The sequence below is a fragment of the Ursus arctos genome, unplaced genomic scaffold (genome assembly GCF_023065955.2).
Source record: "Ursus arctos isolate Adak ecotype North America unplaced genomic scaffold, UrsArc2.0 scaffold_7, whole genome shotgun sequence".
Classification (NCBI taxonomy): Eukaryota; Metazoa; Chordata; class Mammalia; order Carnivora; family Ursidae; genus Ursus; species Ursus arctos.
This window is the reverse complement of record NW_026623089.1, coordinates 14,862,671-14,884,565: the sequence shown is the minus strand read 5'-3', so window position 1 is coordinate 14,884,565 and position 21,895 is coordinate 14,862,671. Positions and strand designations below refer to the sequence as shown.

General features: G+C 33.2%; 1 protein-coding gene across 4 annotated transcripts in view; it reads left to right on the top strand.

The window, feature by feature from the left end:
• ATRNL1 (attractin like 1) overlaps window positions 1-21,895 on the top strand; it is a 746,554-nt gene that overhangs the window by 262,248 nt on the left and 462,411 nt on the right. For all 4 annotated transcript variants that reach the window (XM_026494203.4, XM_026494204.4, XM_057308391.1 and 1 more), the window contains one exon: window positions 19,530-19,624. In XM_026494203.4, coding sequence (XP_026349988.2) covers window positions 19,530-19,624 — 95 coding nt within the window. The remainder of the gene's footprint in view (window positions 1-19,529; window positions 19,625-21,895) is intronic.

The following is a 21,895-nucleotide window of genomic DNA, read 5'->3' as shown; positions in this document are numbered from 1 at the left end:
TCCTTCTACTGGCTTTAGCTTTGTTTGTTCTTTTTCTAGATCCTTCGGTAAAAGGTTAGGTTGCTTATCTGAGATTTTTCTTGCTTCTTGAGGTAGGCTTGTGTTGCTATAAACTTCTCTCTTAGGACAGCTTTTGTTGCAACCCAAGGTTTTGAACCATTGTGTTTTCATTTTCATTTGTCTCCATATAGTTTTTGATTTCTTCTTTGATTTCTTGGTTGATCCATTCATTGTTCAGTAGCATGTTATTTGGTCTTCATATATTTCTGTTCTTTCCAGATTTTTTTCTTGTGATTAATTTCTAGTTTCATACCCTTCTGTTTGGAAAAATGCATGATATGATTTCAACCTTTTTGAATTTATTGAGACTTGTTTTGTGGTCTAACATGTGATCTATTTTGGATAATATTCCATGTACACTTGAAAAGAATGTGTAGTCTACTGTTGTTGGATGGAATGTTCTGAATATATCTGTTAGATGATTTGATCTAATGAATCATTCAAAGCCCCTGGTTCCTTATTGATTTTTTTGTCTGGATGATTTATCCATTGATGTAAGTGGGGTGTTACAGTCCTCTACTATTATTGTATTACTGTTAATGTCTTTCTTTATATCTGTTAATCGTTGCTTTATATATATAAATCCTCCCATGTTGGGTGCATAGGTATTTACAGTTGGTATATACTCTTTTTGGATTGTTCTCTCTATGATTGTGTAGTGTCCCTCTTTGTCTCTTGTTACAATCTTTGTTTTAAGGTCTATTTTGTTCAATATAAGTATTGTTACCTCCCCACCACCAGAATTAACCCAAGGAGGTCCACAGCAAGATACATAATAAGCAAAATGACAAAAGGATTTAAAAGCAACAGGGAAAAACAGCTACGTACAAGGAAGAACCCATAAAGCTATCAGCTGATTTTTCAGCAGTAACTTTAAAGGCCAGAAGGGATCAGCATGATATATTCTAAATGTTGAAAGGGAAAAAAGTTGCAAAGAAGAATGCTCTACTTATCAAGGCTATCATTCAGAATAGAATGAGAGATAAAGAGTTTCCCAAACAAAAAACCAAAACGAAAAACCAAAAAAGAGTTTCTCAAAGAAAACCTAAAGGAGTTCATCACCAGTAAACTAGCCTTACAAGAAAGATTAAAGGAAATTCTTTGAGTGTAAAGAGAAGGCCATAATTTGGAGTAAGAAAATTATGAAGAAAAAATTTCACAGGTAAATACAAATATATAATAAAAGTAGTAGATCAATCACTTATAATACTAGTATGGATGTTAAAGCACAGAAACTGAAAAATCAATTATGTTTACAAAAATCAGTCAAGGAATTCATAAAATAAAAAAATGTAAAGTACGACACCATATACATAAAACATGGGGAGGGGAGTAAAAATGTAGCGTTTTTAGAATGGGTTCAAACTTAAGTGACCATCAATTTACTATAGACTGCTATATGTGTAAGATGTTATATATGAACTTAATGATAACCACAAATCAAAAACCTATAACAGATACACAGAAAATAAAGAAAAAGGAAGGGCGCCTGGGTGGCACAGCGGTTAAGCGTCTGCCTTCAGCTCAGGGTGTGATCCCAGTGTTCTGGTTTTGAGCGCCACATCAGGCTCCTCTGCTGGGAGCCTGCTTCTTCCTCTCCCACTCCCCCTGGTTGTGTTCCCTCTCTCACGGGCTGTCTCTCTCTGTCAAATAAATAAATAAAATCTTTAAAAAAAAATAAAGAAAAAGGAATCCAAGCATAACACTAAAGAACACTATCAAATCACAAGGGAAGAGAGTAAGAGAAGAAATGAATAGAGAAGGACACAAAAACAACTGTAAGACAAGTAACAAGTCAACAACAAGTACATTATCTATCAAAAATTACTTTAAATGGAAGTGGACTAAATGCTCCAATCAAGATATAGGGTGCCTAAATGGATATTTATTATGTTTAAATCCATTTGCAATTATTAACCTTACTGATGCTCAAATCGTCTATTTTTATGTCACATAAATTATCTTTATTCTCTAACTTTCCCACATTAATTTTGTTTTTTCAAACATTCTGGATTTGGGGGGTGGCATGTTTTGTGTGATTTTTTAAAATTAGAAATTCCTCCTTGATCCTTTTTTTTTTATCTTTAGCTTTTATTGTGTCCCAAAGGAGTAACTAGTTATAATTACGGACATGTGTAAGTTATATTCCACTTTAAAAAAAAATAAAACATATACTAATATTTAAATCTTTTATGTTTAAGACTAAGATAACTTTTCTTCTAGCTCAGTGCTGTCCAATATAAATATAATGTGAACCACATATGTAATTTTAAGTTTTCTACTAGCTACATACAAAAAGTTAAAAGAAACAGGTAAAATTAATTTTAATAATCTGTTTTATTTTACTCAGCATAGCTGAAATTTCAGTTTAACATGTAACAGTATAAAAATCATCAATGAGATTTTTTTTTTTAGTTCTTTTTCAAACTGAGTCTGAAATACAATTTGTATTCTGTCCTTAGAGCAATCTCAATTCAAATCAGTCACATTTCAGTTACTCAGTAGCCACAGGTGCGTAATGGCTACCATATTGGATAGCTCACCCCTGGATTATATAGGACTCTCACGCTCTTAAAAATGTTAAAGGAATAGTCATAAAGCACTAGATGGCAGCCTTGTCATTTGTTATGAGACCTTTGAAACTTAATAACATTTGAAAGAAATGGTGTTTTAAAAAAGAAAAGGTCAGTAGTTCTTGTAATAATGTTAATGGAAACTATTCTGATTTTAAAGATTTGAGTGAAATTTAAAATGCAGGTGCACACTGTAGCTTAAAGCAATTGAGTGCAATGTGGTGTTAACTTAATTGAAAGTAGTATACCAGCAGTTGTATCCTATAGGCAGTCTTCGTAGTTTTTTTAAAGTTCAGTTTAAAACCAAAAACTGAATTATTAGAAGTAATCATTCCTTACATGGAACAAAAAATAAAGTTCTTAGCAGTGATTTATCTTTTGATTGGTTCTTGTAAACATTGAATTTCTTAATTTTTTGGCAAATATGAAAAATAGTCACAGTAGTGTAGTTTCTTTTTCTTAAGTGCTTTATTTTTAATTATACCAGTTATAATAAAGAAAATTTTGACACAAAATGAAAGACTGTACTATGAAAATGTTACATAGATGATATGTTTCAAGTACAGAAGGTCACGGTCTATAGTCATCTACTTTATGCTACTACTACATTAATTACTTAAAGACATGTAATGTCCAAACTACTAATTATTATTTTTTAGTATATGTCCAAGTAATCTAACATATTTTGGCTTATTAGACTTTTCATTCTTGAAAATTACTGTTTTATTTTGAATTTCTCTATTGCTGTTTAGAGTTCAGGATACAATTTCATGATGATAATAACACACTGTCTCTTTTAAGAGTAAGGAATTCAATTACTACCTTTATATTCAGTGCTCACTTCTACCAGTCATCACATCTTACATTAGTTTATATTACTAAAAAATATATATATAAATTCATCCCACTGTAAACTCTTTAGTTATTATTGATATATTTAATGCTTATTAATGTTTATGTTTTAGACTGATTTTTTAAAGCATATTATTTAAGGATTTGAATTTTTCTTTTGTTTGGTATAGGAGATAATATTTCTAATAAATGTTATTATAGCTGTAAGTTATGAAAATCAATCTCAATTTAATTACTTAAAATGCTATGTCATACAAAGCAATGAAAGAAATTAAAAATTAAATTAACCTTATACTTAGTGTAATTATTCTGTTTTGTTCTAAAACAGGAATAAAAGAATTTTCCCATTTTAAGCCAAATATACTGTATTTTGTTAGTATTTTCTATGACTTTTTAACCATTGAGTATAAATAGCTATTTGAACAGAATCTGGCTGGTCCAACTGCAAGTACAGAAGTGACCCTGATGAACACAGAGAATCTAAATTCTTTTGTTTCCAAAACTGAGACATGTTTGATTGAGGATTATCTGACAAAACATAAATTAACCACATGGTTGGCTTTTAGCTTATTCTTTGATTCATCAGTTTTTCTTAAATTTCCTTAAGCTTATAAACCAGTATTTTTAGATGTTTATTTCAGAATTATTAACATTTTAGCATATTTTAAAATGAAGGGCAATATAGCACAATTATGAAAAAGTTAAAGATAGCTGATAAAAATTGCTGTTGGAGACACCTGGTTGGCTCAGTTGGTTAAGTGTCTGCCTTAGGCTCAGGTCATGATCTCAGGGCCCTGGGATAGATGCATCAGATTCCTTGCTTAGTGGGGAGCCTGCTTCTCTCTCTACCTGCTGCTACCCCTGCTTTTGCTCTCTCGCTGACAAATAAATAAATAAAATATTTTTTTTAAAATATAAAAAAATTGCTGTCAAATTAATTTAGAAGAGAGATGAAGAATTTCTTTGGCAAAATACTTCATAATGAAAGTGTTAAATTATTCTGGTTTACAGACTGATGGTAAAAATAAATAAGGTAAAGTTTAAGGAAGAAATAAAAATGCTGAAAATCTCCCACCAGGGCTGCCAAGTGGAGTTATGCAGTCTGTGACCTCTGCAAAGGTGCCTAGCTGCAGGAGAGAGTGGGCACTGATACCCTATACTTACTTTTCTTACTAAGCCACATAACCTGGTGTGGGGTTGTATCTGTAGTGAGCAAAGGTTAATAGTTCCTTATTTGTATAAAGATGCTGAAAAGGCAAATGAAGGTACTGCATGCTTTTCTAAATAAATCCTGTCCTGAGAAGGATTTTACATAAAAAGTTACAGCATATATGATATTCTCTTTGTGAACAACTTGTTTCTCACTGATGTCTAGCTTATTATTTAGCATGATTTATTAAATAAAACATAGTTTTTGTCCAATCTGGAAAACAACCACCTGACTTTAAAATAATGATAATACTAGTTAACATTTACCGTTAACTAGTTCTGTTACTGTTCCAGGCTAGTCTAAGCTTTTTATATTTATTAGCTTATTTAATCCTTAAATGAGAAGGGTACACTAATTATCAACATTTTTTTGTTTGAGGGAACAGAGGCAGGGAGTGTTTAGTTAATTTTTATAAAATCACATGGCCAGGAAATGACAAAGCCAGTTTCAATCCAGCATTCTGGGTCTATAGCCCGTACTACAAGTGGTAAAACTAGAGTAACAAAAATTAGTAATATATTTATCCCAAGTGTTTTTATATGAATAAAATAGAAACATCATGTTGAAAGATACAAAAAGAGGGTCTAAACATTTAAAAATTAAACCATTTTCTTAAATAAGAAGTCTTCATATGAAAATATCATACTTAACCAAAACTGATATATAAATTTTATGGAATTCCAATTAGAATTTCATTCAGTTCAGTTTTTTGAAGTGTATACATTAGAATAAATTACCTTAAAATTTATTTTAAATAATATACTTTTAGAATATTCAGTAAAATTATGAAAAGGAAAAATAGTGAAAAATTCCCACCTGATAGATATCCAGACATAGTGTAACTTTATACTGACTCCCATACTGACATAGGAATCAATGAACAAAGTAGAGTCCAAGATCAGATTCCTGAATATTTGGGAATTTATATGGCAGTCACTTTATTTTTATAAATGTTCTTAATGACTTAATCTGTTTCTTTTTAAATATCTTTTTTTTTTAAGATTTTATTTATTTATTCAACAGAGATAGAAACAGCCAGTGAGAGAGGGAACACAAGTAGGGGGAGTGGGAGAGGAAGAAGCAGGCTCACAACGGAGGAGCCTGATGTGGGGCTCGATCCCATAATGCCGGGATCACACCCTGAGCTGAAGGCAGACGCTTAACCGCTGCGCCACCCAGGCGCCCCTCTTTTTAAATATCTTAAACTTTACATTAGATCATGGCTTTTGCACTTACTATTTTTTTGCCTCCCACCTAAAATGGACTCTTTCAGGTATCATAATAACTTTTTTCCCCATCCTAACAGTTACACAGTATGAAATTATCTGACTTGTTTATTTGTTTATGTAAATGTGGGTTTTCTTTATTCGCTAGAGGGAAAGTCTGTGAGCCCAGGACCTTCTCTTATTGGAACCCATACTTAGAAAAGTGTGTGTCTTTTAGGGAGACTTTAAATAATACATAATGGTAGTACGCATATAAATGATCAACAAATAAGTGAATATGCATATATTGTGGCTGTATGTGGAAGGTTTGTTATTGGCGGGTGTTTGACCAAAAATGTTTAGAGATCATGTTGTAGGTAATCAAGTAAAAGTTGCTTTGCATTTACTTTTAAATTTATTTTCATAAAATAGTACAATTCACCATTGAACAACTTTAAGCATCAGCCATTAATTTAAATAAAAATGAGTCTCAAGATTTGTTTTTTCACTTAGTCTATAGACCATTTGCTTCAAATAAAATCTATGTAGATTCCCATATGTCATTGCCGAGTAATGACATAGTTTAGCTACTTGGAGATACTATGAAGTAAAGGAAGGTGAATTCTGAAGAAGTCATGGCACATTATATGAAGTCCCCTAAATTAGAATCAGTGATGTATAAGCATTGGTAATCATCATCAATCTTCTTTTATTCATTGATGAGAAAAGTAAGAACTAATGAGTTTGAGTGTATATCCTAGGCCACAGAATCAGTCATTTTCAGAGTGTAATAACAAAATTTCTGTGTTTTTTCTCTGAAATTATATCTAGCAAATGTTCAGCTTTCAAATTTTACCTTTGGAGTTATTCTAAATGTTCCAAGCTCAGTAGAAAATTTTAATTAATAATTGTAAGCATGGATAGTACTGTTCAGCAAGCAAAGAAAAACTAGTAGTTATTGAATATTTATTATGTAGAAAACAATTTAATATTAATTATTTCATTTAATACTCACAAGAGTGACATATTTTTTCTCCTTAATTTATTTACTGAAGAGTTACACTGTTACAGCTTGGAGAGAATGTCAGTTATTGGAATTGACTCACTTTTGTTTATTCACTGAACATGTATTTATTGACTAACTACTTTGTTGGACTCTGGGGATATTACAGTGAACAAAATGGGTTCTGCTCCATTGATGCTTATTAACTAGTAGGGAAAATAGATATTATACCTGTTATACAATTACCTAGATATGTAATTGTCATAAGAACTCTGAATGAGAATTACAGATGCCTTGGGAATATATTATAAAAGAACCTGACCTAATTTGTGGGACAGGGAGTAGGAATGGGTCAGGCAAGAGAATGAGGGAGCTTTAATATGCAGATGACTTGAGAGTGGAGTGGTGTGGATGTGAGAATGGAGGGCAGTCACGGGGGCAGCATGCACAAAGGTCGTCTGTGGCTGGAAAGAACGTGGCATGTGAAAAACACATAGAACCAGGTGAAGAGAGGCAAGAGAGAAGTGTGTGAGATTTGCAAGATCCAAAACCTGCAGTGCTTTATAGAACATGAGAGGATTTGGGCCTTTATTGTAACAAAAATGGGAACCACTGAAGGGTGTTATAAGGAGACTAAAATGTTAAATTTTAATTTTAAAACAATCAGTCTGCTTGCAATGTGTCAAACAGCTTGGTGAGGGCAATAGAACATGAAAGAAAGCATTTTAGTTCATTTTCTGAGGCATATTTCTGGAGCTACACGTAAAAATGTGAAACAGTGAGACTTATATTCACACAAATTCTTTCATCTACTAAACCGTTAAGTTGGCAAACATGTGTTTATACAAATGCTGTTGTTTAAAACATATTTGGGGGGGCGCCTGGGTGGCACAGCGGTTAAGCGCCTGCCTTCGGCTCAGGGCGTGATCCCGGCGTTCTGGGATCGAGTCCCACATCAGGCTCCTCCGCTACGAGCCTGCTTCTTCCTCTCCCACTCCCCCTGCTTGTGTTCCCTCTCTCGCTGGCTGTCTCTCTCTCTCTGTCAAATAAATAAATAAAATCTTTAAAAAAAAAAAAAAAAAATAAAAAAAACATATTTGGATCCTTAATATTTTTGTCCATCTATGTGCATCTTTTTCTGACCCCTCAGGATGGCTAAATAAACGTGTCTGGTATTTTCCTCCCAAACATCTTTGCTCCAAGCATTTTCATCACATAACTAATTGGCCGTAGGTCAATTTTGCCGTAAAAGATAAAATCACAAAAAATAAAAGAGGGACATTCATTAAAAAGGACATAATGAAACATGAAAATGTTTAGTAAAGTTTAAAACTCTTTATTGTGAAATACAAAATATTTGATTGAATACATTTAAAATGTGTGCGGATTCATGGCAATACTGTGCAGATAACTGATTTTATTTTGCTGGTTGTACCTAAGAACTTGTTTTCAAAGTCTTTTATTCACAGTGTTATACATTTTTTTCTTGCTTGTTGATTTGTTTCCTCATTTAGCATCATTTTTTTTCTTTTTTTGCTAAAATTTTTTCCTTTATTAGGAAAGATACCAGTTTCCAAATACTAGTATGCATATTGGTAACAGGGCTTTGTATTGCATTGTGAAAGCGTTCCATGCTGCTCTTTGTTCTTGCCATCTTGTCACGTGTCCATTGATAGACTTTCCAAAGTTCTGCAGGAAATGTGGGTTTAGAACTCTGTGCTGTATAGACCATTAAAAGTGCTAAGACTTATATAGTATAAAAATGTGAGCACTGCATCAGTGGAGAAATGAAACCAAACAGGTGATGAAACCAAAAATCTGTCAAATCGTACTGTCACCAGTTATTTTTTATCTCTTATGGCAAAATTGCCTTATGGCCAATTATTTATGCAACAAATAAGCTTGTGGCAAAGATGATTATGGTGAAACTACATAGAACCAAATATATATGATCATGAACTCATGTATTTATGAAAAATATGTAATTATATATAAATACACATATGAGAATCTGTTTGACTTTTGAAATTTTCTAGAATTCATTCAGAGCCAATATAGTAAATAAGAAAAGTGGAATGACATTTATTGAATACCTTTATTTTATGACAGTCTTCTCTAAACCAAATACACACTGGCACAATTACGTTTAACCCATATAGTAGTCCTTTGACAAAGATAGGCAGTTTTATCCCCATTGTGGCATTGAATCTCAGTGAGGTTAGTTAACCGGTATAACATAACCCAGTTGGTAAACGGGAGACTACAATAAAGATCTCCTTAAATACTGTGGATAATGCTCAATTAAAAGTGAAATACAGTATTAATGGTGAAAAAGCAAATCATAAAGCCTCAGTTCCTTTCTCAAAATATTCAAAGTAAGAATTTCTGAAACAATTCAAAATTTATATAATTATGCTGGTTCCCAAATGAGCTGAAATTTGTATAAACAGTATCATTGATATATTATATACAATTCAAGATCAATTTCATTTGTGATCCTAGTGTTTGCCTTCTTGCATCTCAAATATGTAGATATTTCCAACATACATTTTGATGATTTTTATCACTGATTATTATTTTCTTAGAAAAGACATTATTACATGTAGCTTTTGTTGAAAGACTACAATACTCATTATTTGCTTCTCATCACCTCACAAATATAATGTTCTCAGAAACTTTCTTTATAGTCCAAGTTCTGTTTCAAAGGGTCTTTTGCTGTAACATTTAAATTTTTAGTCATCATTTCCAATTAATCATTAGTTTTGTGTAATATCTGACTTCTTTAAATATTTTGCACATGTTAAAGTCTTTTCACTTGATATTTTATTTGCATAAACTTCTTTTATGGTACTGTGTTTTATTCATTTTATTCAAACTTAATTTTGTATATAACATGTTGTTCTTTGCAGTAAATAGCAGCCACTTTTTTTGTTCCATGATACTAGTCCAGTACTGACTGAACTACCTAAAAAAATTTGCTGCTGCATGTTGGAACTCAACCCTTGATTTGCTCTAGTCATAGAAGACTAACGAGAGACTGATTATTTTACGTGGTTTTTTTGGCCTACACCTAAGAAGTAAGTGAACTAGAAATGAGATATGCCATTTTTTTGGACAGATATATAACTATGTAAATCTAATTACTTAATGCCCTCTTAAAAATATTTCAGGTATACACCACCTACTTAGTACTGGTAATTATAGGGACAGTGCTGTAGACCACATCTCTAGAACTTATTTATCTTTCATAATTGACACTTAATGTCTCTTATTTAGTCATCCTCTGCTACCCCCCTCCCTGCTCCCTGGCAACCACCATGCTACTCTCTTGATTTATAAGATTAACTATTTTAGAGACCTTACACAAGTAGAATCATGGAGCATTTACCCTTCTGTGACTGTTTTATTTCACTTAAGTCCAGCAGTTTTACTTCTGAGTATTTATCCAAAAGAATTAAAATCAGGATCTCAAAGAGGTAATAACACTCCAATACTCATTGCAGCACTATCCAAAATAGCCAGTATGTGAAAACAGCTTAAATGTCCATTGACTGATGAATGGAAATCCTTCAGTATGTGTCATGGATGAAACTGGAGGACATATATGCAACTTTTTACAAGTTCTTTTAAAATTTTCAGTGTGAAATAATTACAGACTTACATATATTTACAAATATTTCTTTATGACCTTGACCCTTGGGAAGTGTTGGACACTTATTTATAGTATATCCCCCACTTTGGATTTATCTGATGTTTTTTCATGGTTAAATTCAGGCTGTGCAGTTTTAGTAAGGATAGCACAGAAGTGCTATGTGTCTTTCTCAGTGTATCCTATCAGGAAGCATATGATACCAGTTTTTTCCACCATTGGTGTTATTATCTTTGATCAACGATACTCTGGTGGGTGCCACTTTGTTCACTCTAAAGTTACTGTCTTTTGGGGTTTTTTTTTGTATCTAATGAGTATTTTATGAGGAAATTCTTTGAGATTGTGTAAATATCCTATTTATCATCATACTATCACCCACTATTTTTATCATACATTGATAATTCTTACCTGAAAGAGTTATTAATGTACTTGCCAAATGGTGATTTTCTATTGTTATTTCTTCTGCATTTATTAACTATAGGGAAGAGCTGTTCCTTTTCCCTCATTTTTTTGATTATTCAATTATTTGTTTATATCAGTATTGCCTTATGGATATGTATTTTATGGCTAATAATAAATTACTATCATTATTTATTTTATGAATGAAACTGCTCTAGATTTGGCTACTAGGAACACCCTCAAGTTGGCTCCTGCTTCCTTTTGGCATGACTCCATCATTTTCTGAGTATTTTCTTATTTTCCTGTACTACAAGATCAGACTTACCTTGTACTTTTCCTGCCCTTGCTCTGGAATCAACCATTGTTCCAGGAAGCCATGGTTTCTTATAATTGGAGAATGGTATTTAGAAACCAACATATGGGAGCTAAGTATGCTTATTTGGTTCTGGGCTGTTGTTCTTTCTTTCTTTTTTTAAAGACATTATTTTAAAAATTAAATCACAAAATATATTTTCCCTCCTCCCCCTCCTCCTCTCCCACTTTTCTCCTCCTCCTCCTCCACCACCTTCTTCTGCAGCTCTACTATCTTTTTTTAAAAATGCTTTTATTTAAATTCCAGTTAGTTAACACACAGTGTAATATTAGTTTCAGCTGCACAATATAGTGATTCAGCACTGCCATAGAACACCTGGTGTTCATCCCAACAAATATGCTCCTTAATCTCCATCACCTATGTAACCCATCTCCCCTCTGGTAACTATCAGTTTGTTCTCTATAGTTAAAAGTCTGTTTCTTGGTTTGCCTCTTCACTGCCAGACCTTTTTGTTATGCTGTTTCCTTGTTTGTATTTGTCTCTTAGTTGTAGAATGTGATGAGTAATTTTTTTCAGAGAGTATATAGATCACGTCCTTTTAGGACATTTGTTTCCCTGAAATTTATCACTGTGTTGTTTTTCTGTGTAGACAGCATAGCGGAGTATACATATTCCATAAATATTGCTCCAGTTTCTTTTCTTTTGACATATATTGTTACTTAAGAACACTTGTCATCTTGCCTCATCTTCCATTGTAAATAACTCATTTGCCTGTGTGAATGTGTGTGTGTGCATGTGGGCACATGCCTATATATAGTGACATGCTCAGATGTCAGTAATATTTTTGAAAGAACAGCTTTATTGAGACATAATTCATATACTCCAAATCTCACTCTTTTTAAAGTGTACAATTCATTGTCTTTTAGTATATTTGGGAAGTTTTGGGGCTATCACCACAATCTAATTTTAGAACGTTTTCATCACTCCTAAGAGAAACCCGGTACATATAAGCAGTCGCTCCACATTCTTTCATCCCCCAAACCCTAAGAATCTTCTTCCTGTCTCTATGGGTTTGTCTACTCTGACATATATATAAATGATATTGTGGAATATGGTCTTTTGTGATTGACAACATATTTCAAGACTCATTCATGTTATATTATGTATCAGTACTTTATTCCTTTTTATGGCAAAATGATATTCCATTGTGGGGACATATTGCATTTTTTTTTTTTAAACCATTCACCAACTGATAGACATTTGGTTTTTTTTACTTTTGTTCTATTATGAATAATGCTGGATTCTTTTTATTTTTTATACGAGGTATTTCGGTATTTAGGTTTCAGTCTTCAACAGATCTTTTCTATCATGTAATATCATATGTACTTTTTCAATTTGTTGTGTTGTCTGCTTTAACAACATTAGTCATGCATATATTGAAAATTTCTATGCCTACTACTCCTCTTGACTGATCTTCATCTCTGTTATATTCTGGGAGGCTTTTTCAGATTTGACCTTGATAGCACTGATGTAGCCTTATGTTGTTTTAATTATTTTATTTTCTGATTCTGTTATTATGTTTAATTTTACCACTATTTTATTACTTCTTTGTTGCTGTATTTTTTTTTTACAGTTTTAGTTTACTTAGCTCCTTTTTATTATAGTCTTCAGTGTTATTATCTCATCTTTATCTTTAATTTTGTGGAGTTTTTTAGATTTTCCTTTTTCTTTGATGCATACCGAATGATATTTTAAATGACTAGACAGTTTACTCATGTTAAATTATTATATATACTTATATGTATAATATTATATATATCCTATGTTCACAAATAGATTTGTTTCCTCACTTTGCAAGTCAAACTAACTTAACAAAATTACAGATGTCAACTTTTTTCTCTTTGTTTTCACTTTTTTAAATCAATACAATTAGAATTTGCAGCCAGAATTATGAGCAGCTTCACATTCACCTTAAGTTCTACCAAGTTCATACAAAAAGTGAAAGAGCTGTAAAGAAGAGTGGCTATTTTTTACATCTGTTTTACCCATACTTGTAAGCTTCATTTTTAGATACAATTGGGAAATTAATTGCAAACTTCTAATTTTCCTGAAATTATCAGAGATTGCTGATTGTTAGTCTAAATGTTTAAGAGCTGACTATATCATTTACAGTTGTTCCAAACTTCAAGGCTCAGTCTGTAAAATCAGAGAATTCGTTTATGTAGTATTTATAGTTTCTTCAAATTGTGAACTATATCCCTTTGGTATTTTTCTATTCACAAAGTTTTCAAATAATTGTTTCCAGCCAGTAATGTATTTAAATATGCAGTATACAGTTTGTACTTTTTAAATTATAAAATACACTGAAAAGTATAGTGCATGTACTTTCATATAACTTTTGAAGTATATGTAGTATGATTTGAAAGTTGTGTATGTTACTGAGGTTTAGTAAAACTTAACACTTTGCTATATTTCCTGCAGCAATACAGGCTCCAGCTCTGCTCACCTTAGTGCAAGATGGACATGGTTTACAGGGTTCCACCCTACATACAGTCTCAGCAGCAGGATTTTCCTAGGCCTTTTTTTTTTTTTTTTTTTTTTTTTTGGTATGTACTTGTTGTTATAGCTGCTCCAGCACTGAGGTGGGGATGTAAAGGAAGCAAAAATGACAAACAAAAACCTCACAAATGTAGGGAATGCAGCGCTGGGCCATCCCTTGCGTTCCGATCTCATTGCCTTTTACCTACCCAAGGACATTGTTCTAAAATTTCTCCTCTCTCTCCTGTCTCATCAATTTTTCCCTTTCTATTAAATTTGTATTTATGCCAATCAGTATAAAAACATGCTACTTCTCCCAATTTAAAAAGTAGTTCCCCTATGATCCAGCAATTGCACTACTGGGTATTTACCCCAAAGATACAGGCATAGTGAAGAGAAGGGCCATATGCACCCCAACGTTCATAGCAGCATTGTCCACAATAGCTAAATTGTGGAGGGAGCCAAGATGCCCTTCAACAGATGACTGGATTAAGAAGATGTGGTCCATATATACAATGGAATATCACTCAGCCATCAGAAAGAACGATTACACAACATTTGCAGCAACATGGACGGGACTGGAGAAGATTATGCTAAGTGAAATAAGTCAAGCAGAGAAAGACAATTATCATATGGTTTCACTCATTTATGGAACATAAATAGGAAGATCGGTAGGAGAAGGAAGGGAAGAATGAAAGGGGGGTAAACAGAAGGGGGAATGAACCATGAGAGACTGTGGACTCTGGGAAACAAACTGAGGGCTTCAGAGGGGAGGGGGGTGGGGGATTGGGATAGGCTGGTGATGGGTATTAAGGAGGGCACATATTGCATGGTGCACTGGGTGTTATCAAAAACTGGGGATGGGGACGCCTGGGTGGCTCAGTCGTTAAGCATCTGCCTTCGGCTCAGGGCATGATCCCAGGGTCCTGGGATCGAACCCCATATCGAGCTCCTCCACTGGGAGCCTGCTTCTTCCTCTCCCACTCCCCCTGCTTGTGTTCCCTCTCTCGCTGGCTGTCTCTCTCTCCGTCAAATAAATAAATAAAATCTTTAAAAAGAATAACTGGGGATGTACTGTATGGTGACTAATATAACAAAATAAAAATTATAAAAAAATAAAAAAAAGTAGTTCTCTCTAAAAGACAACCTAATGAATGGGAGAAGATATTTGCGAATAACATATCTGATAAAAGATTAGTATCCAAAATACAAAAAGAACTTACACAACTCAACACCTGAAAAACAAATAATCCAATTAAAACATGGGCAGAAGACATGAATATACATTTCTATAAGGAAGACATATGATGGCCCATAGACAGATGAGAAGATAACCAACATCACTGATCATCAAGGAAATGCAAATAAAAACCACAATGAAATACCATCTCATACCTGTCAGAATGGCTAAAATCAACATCACAAGAAACAACAGGTGTTGGTGATGATGTGGAGAAAAAGACACCCTTTTGCACTGTTGGTGTAATTGCAACCTGGTGTAGCCACTGTGGAAAACAGTATGGAGGTACCTCAAAAATTTAGAAGTTGAACTACCATATGATCCAGTAATTCTGCTTCTGGGTATTTACCCAAAGAATATGAAAACACTAATTCAAAAAGATACATGCATCCCTATATTTATTTCAGCATTATTTACAATAGCCAAAGTATGGAAGCAGCCCAAGTGTCTATCGATAGATGAATGGATAAAGATGTGGTATATGTGTACAATGGCATATTATTCAGCCATAAAAAGGAATGAAATCTTGTCATTTGCAACAACATGGATGTATCTGGAGAGTATAATGCTAAGTGAAATAAGTCAGACAGAGAAAGACAGATACCATATGATTTCACTCATGTGTGAAATTTGAGAAACAAAATAAATGAACAAAGGAAAAATAAAAAGAGACAAACTAAAAAAAAAGGAGACAAACCAAAAAACAGACTCTTAACTATAGAGAACGAACACACTGATCATTAGCAGTGGGGAAGTGGGGGGGGTGGGGAGATGGAATAAGTGTAACATATTAGGAGGGCCCTTAGCTTGATGAGCATTGAGTAATGTATAGAACTGTTGAATTACTATATTGTACAGCTCAAACTAATTTAACACTGTATGTTAAGTATACTGGATTTTAAAATAAGTAGTTTTCTTACCTCTCTTGATCACACTTATTCCTCCTGCTACTTTGTCATTGCTCTTCAATTATAATGAAATAAAATGAGTTGATTGTAGTCAAACAGGACTTCCCCTTTTATACCATAATGAAGTGGTTCATTAAAATAGTACAAAAGCTTATTTTCAAATTATGTACATTTACATAAATGTGATACATACTTTAAATTTTAATGTTTTATGTCCTATACTGTATTTAGCTAAGAAGTTCAGAGTAAATTTCAGCATTGAGATACATGTTTTTAGTGCCAGGTAATTATTCATTTTCAGCCCCCCTAAAAATATACCAATATGATGTTTGAAACTGGTGGGGGAGAAATAGATCATCTCCTGGTTAAGTGGAAAATAGCACAGTTGGCTTCTGGAGGACTTTGATTCTACGCAGCTTTAAAAGAAATCATTTTGTTAGAACCAGAAACTTTCTTCAGTTTGTAGTAATTAACATTCACTGACAGGTACTCTTATCAGTGACTTGAATTGAGTAATACTCCTACTAATTTTGTTCCAGGATGCAGACTTATTTTTTTAGCCCGAGTGACATTAGAATTGATCATTAGCATATATAATATACATCGTGCTGATCTTGTACTTCCAACTCTAATAAATAAGAAAGAATAGTAAAATCAAAGTTGAATGCCTGGTCAAGAATTTGATGGGACATGATTGTGGCACAGGCCTTGAGTCTGTAAAGGCAGAAGAATGTGTGCAAGCTTGGGGCACTGCAGCCTCTGCTCATAGCTATGAGGTGTCCCTTGTTACCAGTCCTTACCTCCCAGAGCCGTCTATTCCTGACTTCTTAATACTTTGTTTCATGCTAGAAAAAAGTAAATAAAATTATGCAGATAGATTCTTTTTTTTTATGTACTTCTTTTTTTTTTAATGATATTTTATTATATTATGTTAGTCACCATACAGTACATCCCCGGTTTCTGATGTAAAGCTCGATGATTCATTAGTTGCTTATAACACCCAGTGCACCATGCAATACGTGCCCTCCTTACTACCCATCACCGGTCTATCCCATTCCCCCACCCCCCTCCCCTCTGAGGCCCTCAGTTTGTTTCTCATAGTCCATAGTCTCTCATGTTTCATTCCCCCTTCTGATTAACCCCCCTTTCTTTATCCCTTTCTTCCGCTACCGATCATCCTAGTTATGTTCCATAGATGAGAGAAATCATATGATAGTTGTCTTTCTCTGCTTGACTTATTTCACCTAGCATTATCTCCTCCAGTGCCGTCCATGTTGCAGCTAATGTTGAGAACTCGTTCTTTCTGATAGCTGAGTAATATTCCATTGTATATATGGACCACAACTTCTTAATCCAGTCATCTGTTGAAGGGCATCTCGGCTCCTTCCACGATTTAGCTGTTGTGGACATTGCTGCTATGAACATTGGGGTGCATATGGCCCTTCTCTTCACTACGTCTGTGGCTTTGGGGTAAACACCTAGTAGTGCAATGGCTGGATCATAGGGTAGCTCAATTTTTAACTTTTTAAGGGACCTCCACACTGTTTTCCAGAGTGGCTGTACCAACTATGCAGACAGATTCTTGAACTAGTTTAGAAGTGCTTGCATTTCCCAGTCATATTCTCCCTTCATTTTGAACAGATACTACCTTTCCTCAGTACTGCAGTCTTACCTCTGAACCCTTGCCAGCTGGAACTGACCAGGGTGATCCCTACTCTCTTTTTTAAACATATTTACTTGACTCTCATGACACTAAATTCTGGTTTTATTCCTATCTCATAGGTTGCTATCTCCTCCATCTCCTGCGGATTTGATTATTTACATTGGTAGGCCACAGGGTATAACTGGTGATTTTCTGGCTTCAGGGTTTCAAATCTCATAAAAAATGTTGATAATTTGCAAATTGTTATCTACTAAACAACTCATCGTAGTTAATGCTGACTCTTACTTATTCGTCTCAGTATATTCTTACTCATCTCAGTTAATGCTGACATTTTGTGTGGTCTTGGATCAAAAAGCTTTACCTTTCTTACTTTCAAATGCTACATCCAGTTATTCAGCTAATCCTGTGTGTTGAATCTACCAAGTACACATGCTGAGTATCTGACCTCTTCTCGTAACCTCCACTGCTAGTATCCTCACCACATCACCTGTGGCCTATTTCTTCCAACATTGTTTTTTACAAGATTCATAGTTAAGACTTACTCTTTTTTTGAGGGTTTTTGTACTTGTGTCTTCTGCCTGGATTGCATTTTCTTCAGTAAACTCTATGCTTATATTCCTACTATCTTTCATCTTTAAATGTTCCTTTTCAAAATTTCAACCACTCTCCTACCCTGACAGTAGTTTCTCTCTTTTTCACTGGTTTATTATGCTCCAAAACACTTATTGTCATCTATTACACTATTTCCTTAAGTTATTTATTTATTTCTAATGTCTGTCCAACAGGATATAAGTTGCATGAGAAGAGAAATTTTTCTCATTTATTGTTGCGTCTCGAATGCCTAGAACACACTGGCCCATTGAATTTACCTCTGCCGTTTCTGGCAGTCAGATGAAAATTGGAAATATGACCTCTTGCATAATTCTCATTATCTCGTGTAAATTCTGAGAAAGATGAAATGTTGCCTTACACTAAATTATACGAGAAATATATAAGGTGGATCTTATAAAGTATATGTAGTAAGCAACATAAAGAATAATGCCTTGATAATTTTAACAATAATTTCAGTGATATTATTCCTATCTTTACTTTTTATTTTAATAGTGTTTAATGGCTGAGGGCATAACATGAAAGGTATGTATCCGAAAAACAGAAATCATCTCTATTTAAAATAATTTGAAATGTTTTTGTAAAGGTGGCAGTTTAACATTAACGAGTAATTCTTCACTCTTCTATACCATATGAAGCTACTCACGTTACATAACACTCAAATGTTTCACCTTGGTTTCAACATTATACATGAACAAAATTAAAAATTGTTTACCCTGATTTCTTTTTGTGAATTGTTAATGAATTACTTCTGTAGAATGATGTTTATCACAGAGTAATTTTAAAATTGCTAAGGATAAAATTACCATAATAATAAAGGAACAAGTAAATGCATTATAGTATGTGATGAAATATTATTTATCTATTAAAGTTCATGTTTTCAAGAAAGTTTGATTTTTGTAATTAGGGTACCAAAATGTCTGCCTGTCTATTTTTCTATCTACAAAATTTTAACTGGAATCAAATGCACCAAAATGTTTCCTGTATTTTTCTCTAGTTGTAAGGTTATGGATGACTTTTTAGTTTTTTTACTTTTGTGTAGTTTTCAGAATATCTGTTCTGTTTGTAGAACTTTTGTAATGAAAACAGAAGTAATAGGTACAATTTTTAAAGAATTAGGACTTCTTCCATATCTATTTGTTGCTTTTTGTTGCTTGATGACAAAGATTTTTTTTTGCCAGTCTGACTGAGCCACTAATAATTAATGATAATTATTTTTAATACTCATATACAATATGTTTTCACCTAACTTCTGTTTATCAGCTTGTGAAAGTGCATATCAGGATTGTATTTTTTTCCCCCCACAGATAGCCTTTTGATTGACTATCAGTTTACCTTCAGCTTATTACAGGAAGATGATCGCCACCATACGGCCATAAACTTCATAGCGAACCCAGAACAGGTGAGATGATAATTTAACTTTTATAATATAATTCTATTAATATCATGGGATACAATTTTTTTATCATTTTTTATTGTAATTTTAACTGCTTCTCAGAATTATCACACTACAGGGCTTTTGAAGAAAGACTAATCCTGTTAATTTTTTCTTTTCATAAGACTTATATATCCTTGTGCTTCAGGGAGTTTGTGTGTTTGATATTTCAGATTCTGCCAACAGTCCTAGAATTTAAATTACATATTTTAATTATTTTTTCAGTCTCATGACAGTGTTTGTGCTTATAATTATGCTCTTAAACTGGGGGTAGCCTTATTTGAAAATAAAAACCATAAATTCAAAATATACTATATTAAATATGTCCTTTTTCATATACATTGTTACACAATAGTAGATTTTTCACTGTCTTTTTAAAAATCCTCGCTTCCTGGCTTCTTTTTAAGTAATTTTTATTGAGATATAATTGACATATTACATTGTATAAGTTTAAAGTGTATATAACAAGCTGCTTTGATACGTTTATATGTTGCAATATTATTACCATGGTAGCATCAGCTAATACCTCTATTATGTCACGTAATTATCATTTCTTTTTTGTGGTGGGAATAATTAAAACTAGTCTCTTAGCAACTTTGAAATACATAATACAGAATTGTTGTCTATGGTAACTATGCTGTGCATTTGCTCTCTGGGACTTATTTATCTACTGGTTGCAAGTTTTTATCCTTAAACAACATCTCCCCAATTCCTCCCAACCCCCAGCCCCAAGGGCTTTTATGAGTTTGGCTTTTCTAGATTCTACATATAATTGATATCATTACAAGTATTTGTCTTTCTTTGACTTATCTCATTTAGCATCACGGATTACTTGTTTCTTTAAGCAATTTACTGCATCAGTGATATAATTGTAAAACTTTATGAAGTTTAAATGTATGAAAGATTAATTGTAAGTCATCACAGGAGAAGGCTCAAAGTTTCTTTGGAAGTAACATACATATATTCCTGTCCATCTGAGACTTTATTATAAAGTTAAAAAGTCAAGGGAATAGAAACCATATAGTTTATTTGGGTGGAATTTTAATTCTTTTGAAACTGAAAAGAACTCTTTCAAAATGAAGATGTTAAAAAAATGAAGATGGTAATGAAATATTTGAATTATTCTTTTTTGTTTATTGTGGTTAGAACACTTAACATGAGATCTATTCTCCTAAAAAGTTTTTAAGAGTACAATACTCTTAAAACTTCTATTGTGAACTATAGACACTGTGTTGTACAGAAGTAGAACTGATTTTTCTTGCATAGCTGAAATTTTATATCTGTTGACTAGTAATCCTCATTACCCCACTCCCATCCCCACCCCCACCTCTGGCAATTACCAGTCTGTTCTCTGTATCTATGAGATACAGATTTTGTTTTGTTTAGATTCCACACATAAGTGAGATCATACAATATTTGTCTTTCTGTGTCTGACATATTTCACTTAGCATAGTGCTCTCAAGATCTCTTCATGTTATTGCAAATAGCAAGATTTTCTTCTTTTTTTTATGGCAGAACACTATTCTGTTGTATATGCATACCACAGTTTCTTTGTGCTTTTATGCAGTGAGGGACACTTATATTGCTTCCACATCTTGGGTGTTGTATATTGCAGTGAACATGGAGTACATATATCTTTTTGAGGTAGTATTTTCGTTTTCATTGGACAAATATCCAAAAGTAGAATTGTTGGATCATATGGTAGTTTTATTTTTAAATTTTTCATAAATTTCCATATTCTTTTCCATAGTGTCTGCACTAATTTACATTTCCACCAGTAGTACATAGGGTCTCCTTTTTTCCACATCCTCACCAACACTTGTTATTTCTTATCTTTTTTGGCAAGAGCCATTCTAACTGGTATGAGGTAATATCTCATTTGGCTTTGATTTGCATTTCCCTGATCAATAGTGACGTTGAGTACCTTTTCTTGGCCGTCAGGATGTTTTCATTAGAATAAGTCACAGGAATAAAAGATACAACAGAGGGAACATAGTCAGTGATCTTGTGATAGCATTGCGTGGTGACAGACGGTAGCTGCACTTGTGGTGAGCACACCGTATAGCGATGCTGCATCCGTATGTTCTACACCTGAAACTAATGTAACACTGTTTGTCAAACTATACTCAAAATTTTTCTCAAAGTCTATTCAGATCCTTTGTCCATTTTTTATTTTTTATTTTTTAATTTTTTTCAAGTTTTAATTAAATTCTAATTAGTTAACACACAGTGTAATGT